Here is a 13094-nt window from a genome sequence, read left to right as displayed (position 1 = left end):
CCCTCTGAAACTCAACATGATTTTGAGCATTTGCCTGTCTGGGGGTATCTCTTCCCTATTCCTCCTGCTCTGCATCTTCATGCCAATCTTGATTCCACTGTTTGTATTGGCTCTCTAAGTGGGTTGGGATCATACTTGTCCATTACTACACCATTATGAATATTAGAAATTACCCTTCCAGACACTTCTGGAGTAAGAATGTCTGTCTGATTCCTTGCTCCCAGAGGGGAGTTTTTCTTAGCCCTTATGGTAGGGGAATGTTTTGAAATTTGTTGAAAATTAACAGGGAGATCAAATGTTCTTTGAGACTGAAGTATCTGAGTTCTAACACCATAAAACTGGTTATAATGTGTATGGGATGGGGGATGGAGTTCCCAAAGTGTAAGTCAGAATCTCCCACAAACTTATTTTAATTTTTAACATTGCCTTGAATCAATAGGTGATACAAACGTATAGAATTTTCTCAAGGGGGATGCTATAAAGAAGAAAAATGTTATGTGAATGAGTTACTGGAAGATCTGTGCATTGTTACACAAAAGGGGACATTTGAACCCTGTTATGTACAGTGGTGAGTTTTATGCTTTGAAGGGGGGGGGGGGGAGTTTCTTAGGAGCCCAAGTTCCATTGAAAATCAGTGGGATTTGTGCTCCTAAATCACTTAATCTCCTTTTGAAATTCTCACCTATATTCTAGAATCTTCCCTAAAATAGCTGGGAAAATATCAAGTAGCAACACAAGAGAAAATTCTTTATCTAGTTGTTTGATTTATGACTGAGATGTACCTTGGAGGACAAATTAATGCATATTTGTTTGATCCTTCAGATTACATTGGAGGTGTTTCCTTTTAAAAATAACTTGCTGTCACTTGTTCTTCTCTCTTCAGCTGGCTCCACTGCTTCACTCCAACTTGCTATCTGTGTTGCTTGCCAGAAAAATCCCTACTGCTTTTTTACATTGTCTTCCTCTGCACATGCCACTTGTTAGTCTACGTAGACATAATCACTATACATAGATGATCCTGATAACCATTCTCTAAATAGCTTTTGTGATTTTTTTTTTTTTTTTTTTTTTTTTCCTGGGCTTTGAGCAAGCTATAAAGTTTCTCTGAAACATACATGATCAAACTTTTTCTAGCTTGATGTTGCTTGGAAGGGGAAAGAGTGGTGGTTGTATTCATTTGTGGACTACATTAGCCAAACTTTCACAGTCTGAATCATGTGAAGTTGCCCTCCTGAGGTAATATAAGTGCAAACGTTTGTAATGGGCTAACTGGAAAAAGAAAAGTGTCTCTCTTTAGTTTATGGGCTAATAATCTTTTATTCTTCATAGAAATCTTTTTAATTATTTCTTGTTAAGCCAATAAAAAAGCAAGCCTACCATATCTTAGTATTTTCAGAATTTATTAGCTTGATATTTCCACATGACAATTCACTGTAATGTAGGATTATAACTTGTTCAAGAAAAGTTTAGGTGAAATCATCTGAAGTTTAATTGTTTTATGGGTTTTTTTCTCTTTTTCTTTCCTACTTTTGCAGATTTCTGATTTTGGATTAGCAAAGTGCAATGGACTTTCACATTCCCATGATCTCAGCATAGATGGTCTGTGTGGTACTATTGCATATCTGCCTCCAGAACGTATAAAAGAGAAGAACAGATACTTTGACACTAAACATGATGTGTACAGGTCAGTGCATACGTCTCAGTAGGTATCAGTAGAGCTATCAAAAACCCTTGGTTAAATGATACAACATTGTAATTGTAATAATGAGACTTGTTTCTCTCAAGTTCTGGAAGTCTCTCTAAAATCAAAGCACAATTTAAAAAATAAATAAAAATTCCAGATTAGGCCCTGATCCTGTAAAGACGTATATGCTTCACTTTAAGAGGAAGAGTAGACCCACTGAAGTCTTTGCAGGATTGAGGCCTTGGTGACTAATTGTTCCTTCCTAAGTGGAGCACTTTGCACTTGTTTTGTTAAACTTCATCTTGTTTATCTCAGACCATTTCTCCAATTTGTCCAGATCATTTTGAATTATGACCGTGTCCTCCAAAGCAGCTGCAATCCCTCCCAGTTTGGTATCATCTGCAGACTTAATAAGCATACTTTCTATGCCAATATCTAAGTTGTTAATGAAGATATTGAACAGAGTCAGTCCCAAAACAGACCCCTGCGGGACCCCACTTATTGGACCTTTCCAGCAGGATTGGGAACCATTAATAACAACTCTGAGTAAGGTTATCCTGCCAGTTATGCACCCACCTTATAGTAGCCCCATCTAAATTGTATTTGCCTAGTTTATCGATAAGAATATCATGCGAGACCGTATCAAATGCCTTACTAAAGTCTAGGTATACCACATCCACAGCTTCTCCCTTATCTACAAGGCTCGTTATTCTATCAAAGAAAGCTATCGGATTGGTTTGACAAGATTTGTTCTTTACAAATCCATGCTGACTGTTCCCTATCACCTTACCCCCTTCCAAGTGTTTGCAGATGATTTCCTGAATTACTTGCTCCATTATCTTCCCTGGCACAGAAGTTAAACTAACTGGTCTGTAGTTTCCTGGGTTGTTTTTATTTCCCTTTTTATAGATGGGCACTATATTTGCCCTTTTCCAGGCTTCTGGAATCTCTCCTGTCTCCTATGATTTTCCAAAGATAATAGCTAGAGGCTCAGATACCTCCTCTATTAGCTCCTTGAGTATTCTAGGATGCATTTCATCGGGCCCTGCTGACTTGCAGGCATCTAACTTTTCTAAGTGATTTTTAACTTGTTGTTTTTTTATTTTATCTGCCAAACCTACCCCCTTCCCGTTAGCATTCACTATGTTAGGCATCCCTTCAGACTTCTCGGTGAAGACCGAAACAAATAAGTCATTAAGCATCTCTGCTATTTCCAAGTTTCCTGTTACTGTTTCTCCCTCTTCACTGAGCAGTGGGCCTACCCTGTCCTTGGTCTTCCTCTTGCTTCTAATGTATTGATAATAAGTCGTCTTGTTTCCCTTTATTCCCGTAGCTAGTTTGAGCTCATTTTTTGCCTTTCTAATCTTGCCCCTGCATTCCTGTGTTTGCCTATATTCATCCTTTGTAATCTGTCCTAGTTTCCATTTTTTATGACTCATTATTTTGTAGATCATGCAAGATCTCATGGTTAAGCCAAGGTGGTCTTTTGCCACATTTTCTATTTTTCCTAACCAGTGGAATAGCTTGCTTTTGGGCCCTTAATTGTGTCCCTTTGGAAAAACTGCCAACTCACCTCAGTTGTTTTTCTCCTCAGTCTTGATTCCCATGGGACCTTACCTATCAGCTCTCTGAGCTTACCAAAATCCACCTTTCTGAAATCCATTATCTCTATTTTGCTGTTCTCCCTTCTACCCTTCCTTAGAATTGCAAACTCTATGATTTTATGATCACTTTCACCCAAGCTGCCTTCTACTTTCAAATTCTCAACGAGTTCCTCCCTATTTGTTAAAATCAAGTCTAGAAAAGCTTCCCTCAGCTTTTTCAACCTTCTGAAATAAAAAGTTGTCTGCAATGCAGTCCAAGAATTTGTTGGATAGTCTGTGCCCCGCTGTGTTATTTTCCCAACATTATATTTGGATAGTTGAAGTCCCTCATCACTACCAAATCTTGGGCTTTGGATGATTTTGTTAGTTGTTTAAAAAAAGCCTCATCCACCTCTTCCACCTGGTTAGGTGGCCTGTAGTAGACTCCTAGCATGACATCACCCTTGTTTTTTACCCCTTTTAGCCTAACCCAGAGACTCTCAACACTTCCATCTCCTATGTCCATCTCCACCTCAGTCCAAGTGTGTACATTTTTAATATATAAGGCAACACCTTCTCCCTTTTTCTCCTGTCTATCCTTCCTGAGCAAGCTGTACTCATCCACACCAACATTCCAATCATGTGTATTATCCCACCAAGTTTCAGTGATGCCAACAATGTCATAGTTGTATTTATTTATTAGCACTTCCAGTTCTTCCTGCTTATTACCCATACTTTTATTTTGTTTTTCTAATAAAATAATGCATGTTCTAAGCGAATGGAAGACAAACTGGGATTGCTTCAGTTTGAGTCCAAGTTTACTTAGCAACTTTCTTAGAAATTCCCGACTTCATTCAGATTTCCTTGGTTTTGGCATATGTGGTGACTTGGTGTAAACTAGTAGCGAATGTAACCATGATTCTTACTCTCTCCGGTCACTCACTAAAGCCTGGACACTGTTAGTTAGTCCTCGCCATAAGATCCATAATTTCATTTTAACTGCCATTCAGGCATGGTTCTTAGCCCAGCCCATAAATACACCTAATCACATGGGGTCATCTATACACAGGGCCGGCTCCAGGCACTAGCCCACCAAGCATGTGCTTGGAGCGGCACCTGGAGGGGGGCGGCGCGGCGGGGCGCTCCGGCCCGAGAGTGGGGCCACGACTGGGCTCGCCGCCCTCCCCGCGGCGCTCCGGCCGCCGGGGAGAGTGGAGAGCCCCGGCCGGGCTCGCTGCCCTGCTCTGCCGCACTGGGGGGGGGGGGGAGAGGTGGCGGCGGCGGGTGGCTTTTTTGCCCTGTCTATACACTAGCATTCCCTAGGATTAACAGACATAATATCTATTTTACAGTTTTTCTATAGTCATTTGGGGAGTCCTCACACAGAAAAAGCCGTTTGCAGGTAAGCCAATGCTACTTTGTTCATGAGCTTCGTATTTTGGATGTACATAATAGAAACAGGATTCTTTGCTTCCTCTGTGTGCATATCCCAAATTGAGATGTCTTGTCTGGTGTCTTGACCTTACCAACCTCCATTTCTACAGCATATCAATGTGCTGGTCCCTAACTAATGTTCTGAGCTCACATATTTCAAGTATGATTATATATAAAAAAGAAAAAAGTTCAACTTCCCCTTTATATTCTGAAAGTGTAACCTGTAACACTGCCCTCAATCTGTGATCCAAAAGGAGTTTGCATACAGTTCTAGAGTAGCATGTGGTCCAGTGAATGCTAAACAGATCCTTGGCTTTGCTATTGGTAGTTCATGGAAGGCAATTGTCAAGAAATCAGGGTGGATTGATTTTAAAATCTGTGATTAAAAAAAAATTAATAAACTTTTCCATCTGTACTTTAGAAAATAACTGAAGAAAGATGCATTTTCATTGGTTGATATAACCATTAAAACATGTTTATTTACAACTAAATAGAGCCTTTACGCTAGATTTTGTACATCTGTGCTACCCAAGAGGGAACACTATAACGATATATATTCATGTAAGCAATTATTTAGCCTAATATTTTCCAAGTACATTAGAAAATGGTGAATGATATATTGCTTATTTACTAGATAATTAATTTTTTGCTCATGACTTTGTCAAGCTGCATTAGGATGGTAACTGGAAATTACACACACACACACACACACACACACACACACACACACACACACAGCATATACAATTTATTTTTATTTAAAACAACCTTAAATGTGTTGAATATATAAACTTCTCATCAAAATATATTTCACATTTATAACTATTTGACTAATTAAACAGAGGGATTGACTGTAGTCAATAAATTAAATGGATTATTTCACATCAGCCTGGGGAAAATTTTCACATGTGCCTAAGTGAAAATGAGTGGCACACAAATTCCTACTTGCCTAAGTCTCCTGAAAAATGAGACATCTCCTAAATTATACAGGTTGAGCTGTTATGCCATATTTGTAAAGCTTGACCTCAAAAGTAATGTTTTTCCTCTAATTTTTTCTTTATGTAGGAAAGCCACCTTTAATTCAGAGTTTTTGATAGAGGCTCATGGATTCAGCTTGCTTATTTATTTATTTAAATGTGTTAAGAGATTATAATTTTGGACCTTAAGATAACTAGTGTTACATTTAACTTTACTTTTAAGCAGGTTTATTTATTTAAAAAAAATATATAATTTTAAATAAAAAAAATTGATATGTATCCATCCTGCAAGAAATGTTGTCTTCAGAGACTAACTATAAACCCGAAGGGCCCCGAGGAAGAGTTTGTTCAAGTCCTGATGTAGATCAATTTTTATAAGTGTTATGTGTTTTTTTTTTTTTTTTTTTTTTTTTTTAAGTATTACCTCCCCATAATGTACTGAAATGCAAACTATGCTATCTTACCCTTTTAGTTAGCTTCTTAAATCTATAACAAACTTGTTTGGGCAGGTTACCCTCTCCACCCTACTGTCCATTTTCTGGAGAACAAGATCTTGTTTGTTCCTGCCCCTTCTCTGTCCCTATTTGCTTAACTTTAACATACAATAGAACCTAAAAGTGCAAGCTTTCATCACTTGAATTACATGATCATGCACGTTAGCATGGAGACCATGGTAGATTCACCAACTGTTATATACAGTATGTCTGGAGGTTGAATTGCTGTATGGTACTGTTAGCTTATAATGAGGCACACGAATAAGAGAACAAGTCCCTTCCTCTTTTATTACTGCAGATAGATAGACAAGTGCAAAATACTGTACAGTAACACAGACCAGTATATTTCTCTCCAACCTGTGGTTTTGTAAAGTGACCTGACATAGGTGATAGAAACATAGCACTGTCGTCAGTGACATCAGTATCACCATCTGTTTTGAAAGCAAATATGGTTGGGTATTTCAACTTATTCTCTAGCAATTAGTGACATTTGAATTTAAAACCTGTTTTTATACCATAATAGAAAATATATATATTCCCAACCCTGGAAAAAATGCAGAGAACCCAAGTTTCATCTGAAGCAATTGAACTTTCATATAACGGTTCAAGGAAAAGAATCTCATCATTTTGCTAAACTGTTTCTATTTGTGTGCCCTTACTTTGCAGAGGAAAACAACATTTTGCATATTATGGTGAAAGTGGTTAAAGGCCACCGCCCAGAGCTACCTGCCATATCCAAATCCAGACCTCGCTCGTGTAATAACTTGATCAAACTGATGCAAAAGTGCTGGCAAGATGATCCTAGCAAACGGCCAACATTTCAAGGTACCTTTCCTGATAATGCAGCTACCCATCTCTCCTGTGAATCATTTAAGTGTTGAAGACTAAATCCTATATAAACTGATGGTAACACAATGCATTGAGCATATTGTGTAGTGAAGACAAGGCTAGAAGAAGCTTATTCACTTGGGGAAGGGATTATATGAAGACAAGTCTGGCCATGAAGAAATATTGTGTAAACGTCCTAGAAGTAAGACATGTACTGGACTGGGTAATCCCTGTAGCCATTGCCTGGGGAGGGTGTGCGTAGGTTGACTTCCTAAAGCACATATCCTAGCCAAGATTTGAATTTGGTGTGGTGGAGGAGAGCATTGGATGCCCTGGGCCATGATGCCTAATGTTATAAACCAATGAATGGGCTTGGTCTTTCTACAACTGACACATGTTTCTGGCAATTTAATTAAAATTAAAAAAAAGCCTTCAGCATAACCAAAACCAAACACAAGTGCTCCAACTGTAAACACCTAAGAGAATGCAATAATCCTCTACAGATGTTTTTAATGCTAATTGCTAAAGTGTGATTTGCCCCCCTTCCGCCCCCACTCCAGATGAAGTACAGGACTGGATGATGACTGAGGCCTGGTCTACACCTTAAAAGTTAGGTCGACCCAGTTACAATGCTCAGGGGTGTGAAAAATCCACATCCCCTGAGCAATGTAGTTAAGCCGACCTAACACCCGGTGTAGACAGAGCTAGGTCGATGGAAGAGTTATTCTGTTGACCTAGCTACCAACTCTCATGGAGGTGGATTTACCTATGCTAATGGGATAACCCCTCTTGTTGGCATAGGTAGTGTTTATAGTGACGTGTTGCAGCTTTGCTACTATAGCATTTCAAATGTAGACCAGCCCTGAGGATGAGGAGACTTCTGCATCTCAGTCACATGTCTGAATCTGGGCCAGGCGGGTACTGACAGATTTGTTACCATCTCACAGCTGATCATTAGCTTATGTGCAATGAGTTGCTGTTAGGCTCTGTTCAGTTTTTAGTGGCTAGTTGGCCATTGGCATTTCAATAAAGGCATAATTCAGTATCCAGGAAGACTGAGATACGTGCTCATGTCTAGAGATAAGGTGAAAATAGCACACTGATAGTGGGCAGTGTGGGGGAAAACTTACATTGCTGCCCTCGATGTGTGTGCTGTGGGATAAAGCGGGGAGGGGGGGGGGAAGAGGGGAGTAAATCTCCAGTACTGTTGACCCAAGCATCTTTCACTAGCATTAAATGCCTCTCAGACAAATAACTGCTGGTTAGGCTATTAAATCTTTCTTGCCTCTTTCAAAGAAATCACCTCAGAAACCGAGGACCTCTGTGAAAAACCAGAAGATGAAACAAAGGAAATGATAGCTCAGGACCTGACCACCAAAAGATGTCCGGAACCACATTCAGAGGTAGTTCTTCTTCTCATATTTAATGCAAAGTTAATATGAAATGCACTCTAAACAAATCTTAAATTGTTGCCAGAAGTGAAATGTACAAGAATCAAACGCTGCCCTGACCTAAACCCCCTATAGTACCATTGTAATACTCCCAGTATCCCTCCACTAGTGGTTTAGTTGGGCAACTTTGTGTAGGCATTATGGTACAAGTGGATCTTGATGAGGGATTTGAATGCGAACAGGAATAGCAGACTTGTAGATCGGAAAGGACCTCCTAGGCATTGGGGTGGACTTGTAAGGAAGCACAAAAACTGCTGTGGCAGAAAAGGATAACAAGGAGAGTGAGGTTGGGACCATTAGTGAAACAGTGGGAGTGATGTGATAAGAAACAAGGTGGGTGTGGTTGGGAGAGCAGTATTATGCAGGGCAGTGAAGGCTAAGAAATTATTATTATTATTATTATTTTTTTTGGAGGGTGGGGGGTGAGGGAGTCAGTGGTGAATAACAAGGGCAGATTGGGCAAAAAAAAAAACCCCAGAAAAGACAGTGTGAGGAAAGCCAGAGAGGAGGTGAGGGCCTGATAGTTAACACACTCTCAATCTGGACAGGAGAAAGGTTTGATCTTCAAAATGCTGTGGAGGAACAGCTGGATTTGGGGATTCCCTGAAAGTATAATACTGATAAACCCTGCCATTTTTTCCTAGTACTGAAGTCTTCCAGACACCTTTTCATTTTGTTTGTCTTTAACAGCATTTAAAGATACCTGCAAATGAACACGTTTTGATTTCATGCTGTTAATTTTCCTCACTGCCGAGTGAAATTCAGACACTTTTAAAACATGTGTTTTCCTTTCTTTTGAAGGGAATGCCTGTGTTATCCCAGCCAAAACGTGAGTCCACTCCAGTATCTGCTAAGGATTATAGCCTCTCTGAGTTGTTGTCCCAGCTGGATTCAGGGATCTCGCAGACGATGGAAGGCCCTGAAGAACTCAGTCGTAGCTCTTCTGAGTCCAAACTTGTTTCCAGTGACAAGAGGCTTTCAGGGGTTTCGTCTGTGGATTCAGCCTTTTCCTCTAGAGGTTCCCTGTCGCTGTCCTTTGAGAGAGAGAACTCTGGAAGTGGTAAGTGTTGGTGATTTTACTGAAATGAGCCATGGGAGACAAGGTGGGGAGTGAGAGAGGGGGATTTTATAAACTGTTCCATAAATCAGAGCATTGACCGTTTTGCTCTTAGCACTATTTGTTCACCTAAATGCTGGATAAACCTTCAGACTGAAATGGGAAAGCATTATATGATTTGAAACTAGGGCAAAGATATATATATTTTTTTCTTCTTCTTCGTCTTCAAAAATGGGTGCCTAAATTTAAGCTCCAGGGTGCCTAAATATGGGCTTAGTGGGAGATGTCTAGTCACTTATTTTACTATGGAAAATCAAGTAACTTGTTTAGTTGCCTAAATACAGACTTCAGGTGCCTATAATTGGGCTCCTTTTTTGAATATCTGTGCTTAGCGTCACGCAGTTGGTTCAATACAAACATGATGAGAACTATAATAGATTTTTCCACTTCCAAGCTAGTGCTCCTAAAGACTCTATTTTAGTCCTGGATTAAACTGAGATAATTGCAGGGGTGAGGACAGATCACCTGCGGAATGTCTTTCCCACCCCACCATGCTCTCCTGCCTACTTTCATGAGAGAAGACAAGAAAAGAGTTAGCACACATTCCAAATCTGATTTTAAAACTGTCCTAACTATACTGCAAGGAGGTGTGGATTAAACTGTAGCTTAATTCCTAGGCAAGGAAAGGTAATGACTTTATTCATTGTTAGCCTATTTCAGTCATGAAAATAAAATTCTTGGTTGTAATAGAATTTTGATGCTCTTTCCCCACCCAGATATTGGCACAACAGATATTCAGAAGAGAAAACTGGCCGAGGCAATTATATCTGGAGACACGAGCAAATTGATGAAGATTCTCCAGCCCCAGGATGTTGATCTTGTCTTAGATGGAAGCTCCAGCCTTTTACACTTGGCTGTTGAAGCGGGTCAAGAAGAATGTGTCAAGTGGCTTCTTCTGTATAATGCCAACCCCAACCTGACCAACAAGAAAGGGTCCACTCCTCTCCATGTGGCCATAGAGAAGAAAATGAAAAGCATTGTGGAGCTTATTCTGGCACGGAAAATCAACGTGAATGCCAAAGATGAGGATCAGTGGACTGCTCTTCACTTTGCTGCACAGAATGGGGATGAGTTCAGTACCCGACTGCTGCTTGATAAAAATGCATCACTGAATGAAGTGGATTTTGAAGGAAGAGCTCCCATACACATAGCCTGCCAGCATGGACAAGAGCACATAGTGCGGATACTGTTGAGAAGAGGTGTCAATGTGGATATCAAAGGCAAGGATGGCTGGGTGCCACTGCACTATGCTGCCTGGCAAGGTCATCTCTCCATTGTAAAGCTTCTGGCCAAACAGCCAGGCGTGAATGTGAATGCACAGACAGTGGATGGAAGGACCCCACTGCACCTGGCAGCACAAAGAGGGCATTACAGAGTTGCCCGCATTCTTATAGAACTACAGTCCGATGTCAACGTACGGAACGTGCTTCTGCAAACGGCTCTCCACGTAGCTGCTGAAACTGGCCATACCAGCACTTCGAGGCTGCTTCTCAATCGTGGCGCAGAAATAGAGGTAGCAACAGCGGAGGGATGCACCGCACTTCATTTAGCCTCTCGCAATGGACATCTAGCAACTACCAAACTGTTGCTAGATGAAATGGCTAATGCTTTGGCTAGGGGCCCTTTGAACAGGACAGCGCTCCACCTTGCTGCTGAAAATGGACATGCCGAAGTAGTCGAGCAACTCGTCAATTCGGAAAATGTGAATGATTCTGATGAGGAAGGGCTGACAGCTCTTCATCTGGCAGCAAGAGGCGGGCATGCAAAAACAGTTGAGATTCTATTACAACATGGGGCCCTGGATGACTTGCAAAGCCTCAAGTTTCAGACTCCACTGCAGCTGGCTAAGCAAAGTGGGAATAGCTCTGTAGTCATGCTGCTAGGTGAGACTTAGATGAACAAATTCTGAATCTTGAGATCTTTACTGGAGCTTGACTCTCTTTGGGAGTTCTCCTGGAATTGCGCAGTGACCTGCTTTTCTATTAAGTCTGCAGAGAAGTCTGAATTCTAGCCAATCAGAAGCTGCATTTTAGAGAGGTAGCATGGCCTAATGAACTGAGTGTAGGACCAAGAGCCAGGAACTCCTGAGTACTGATTCTAGGTCTGTCATTTGTGTGGTCCTGGGCAAGGCATTTTGTTTCCTTAGTGGAGATGAAAATACTTGTATAACTAACCTCACAGGGATGTTGTGAGGGTTAATTAGATGGGGTTTAAATAGTGCCTTAATTTTTCAATGTGCCAGACCCGCATTTAAGTATTATCATCCTGCCTTCTGATTTCTTCAGACACATGGTGGGAGAAGCATGTTATTTCAGATGACTGGATTATTACATAATCCATCCTTTGTGTGTGTTTTTAATATAACTTGTTACCATGGAGGCATTGACAGTTCACAAATCAATTTGAAATGAGCATTGTTGGAAAGACGCAAGCTATTTTTATTTAAAATGTGTTTTAGGATAGACCTGTTTCAACCTGGACCATGTGGCTAAGTGTCATTTCATTTTCAGAAGGTACAAAATGGAATATATAAAAGTGATCCACTTCTTTCATTGTAATATAGAGTTGTTGATTATAAAGCCACACATTTCTGTTTACTTCAGTCAATGCATATGGTAGAAGAATTATCAGACTGGCTGGTGGAGTGAAGCACAGAAGTTCACTTTTGATATACAATATAGTAACCTGTATATAGTGTAAGATTAGTAACAAAATATAATTTTATATTTTACTGGTCAGTTGTGAAATAAGGATCTGTTAGTGTGTTTAATGTGAAACTAGAAGCAACTAAGGTTTTAGGGTTTTTTGGCTGAAATTCATGATAAACTGTAGTTAAATGTTATATTCTAATAACATTATAGAACTCTTCACAAGCAGTTTGTTTAGATTAGGTATATAATAGAACCACATGTACAGTGGCACGCTATGTGTCCTAAATGAATGAACTGTGTGTGGTGAATTGTCTAATATAAATATACTGTGTATAGAGTATTTCTACCAGTTGTATACATTTTCTACAGCAGAAAATATTGAGACTGTTTAGGCCTGGGTATGTTTTAATACGCCTCTTAATGTTCATGCTTTTCAAAGTTAAAATGTGATCTGTTTATCAATAAATATAATTGTTTTATACCTATTGTATGTAAATTCTTCTTAGGCAAAGTTTCCTGTAATTAGTAGGGGGGAAAAAAGGAAGACTACATCATGGAGTTAAACAAACTGAACTACTAAACCTTACACGTGTGTGTGTGTGGGGGGGGATATACAAATTTCCATTATTAAAGAAGTAGGGCTTTGTTCTGTTTTGGGGCAATAAACCAAATTGATCAATGGGGACAGGTTAAGTAGCTGACTGAGGAGGAAAATAGCAGTTTATTATGCTATTATATACATGATTTAATGCTGACTGTCTTCAGTTTAAAAGCTTGAGGTATTAATTAAAACAAATCAAAGGCTAGACCATCATATCGGCTTTCTTCACTTACATTTTTAGATTGAATTTGTTGCTCATAAAAGGTGCTGTATG

General features: G+C 39.8%; 1 protein-coding gene across 2 annotated transcripts in view; it reads left to right on the top strand.

Annotated features, from left to right (window-relative positions):
* The window catches only part of RIPK4 (receptor interacting serine/threonine kinase 4), a 47976-nt gene extending 35278 nt beyond the window's left edge, over positions 1-12698 (top strand). For both annotated transcript variants that reach the window (XM_065577660.1, XM_005304463.4), the window contains exons 3-8: positions 1536-1684; positions 4620-4669; positions 6839-6997; positions 8297-8403; positions 9253-9511; positions 10285-12698. In XM_065577660.1, coding sequence (XP_065433732.1) covers positions 1536-1684; positions 4620-4669; positions 6839-6997; positions 8297-8403; positions 9253-9511; positions 10285-11462 — 1902 coding nt within the window. In that variant the 3' untranslated portion in view covers positions 11463-12698. The remainder of the gene's footprint in view (positions 1-1535; positions 1685-4619; positions 4670-6838; positions 6998-8296; positions 8404-9252; positions 9512-10284) is intronic.
* The last annotated feature ends 396 nt before the right edge of the window (positions 12699-13094 follow it).

This window comes from Chrysemys picta, chromosome 1, assembly GCF_011386835.1.
Source record: "Chrysemys picta bellii isolate R12L10 chromosome 1, ASM1138683v2, whole genome shotgun sequence".
NCBI classification, from domain to species: Eukaryota; Metazoa; Chordata; order Testudines; family Emydidae; genus Chrysemys; species Chrysemys picta.
This window is presented reverse-complemented; position numbering and strand designations above follow the sequence as displayed.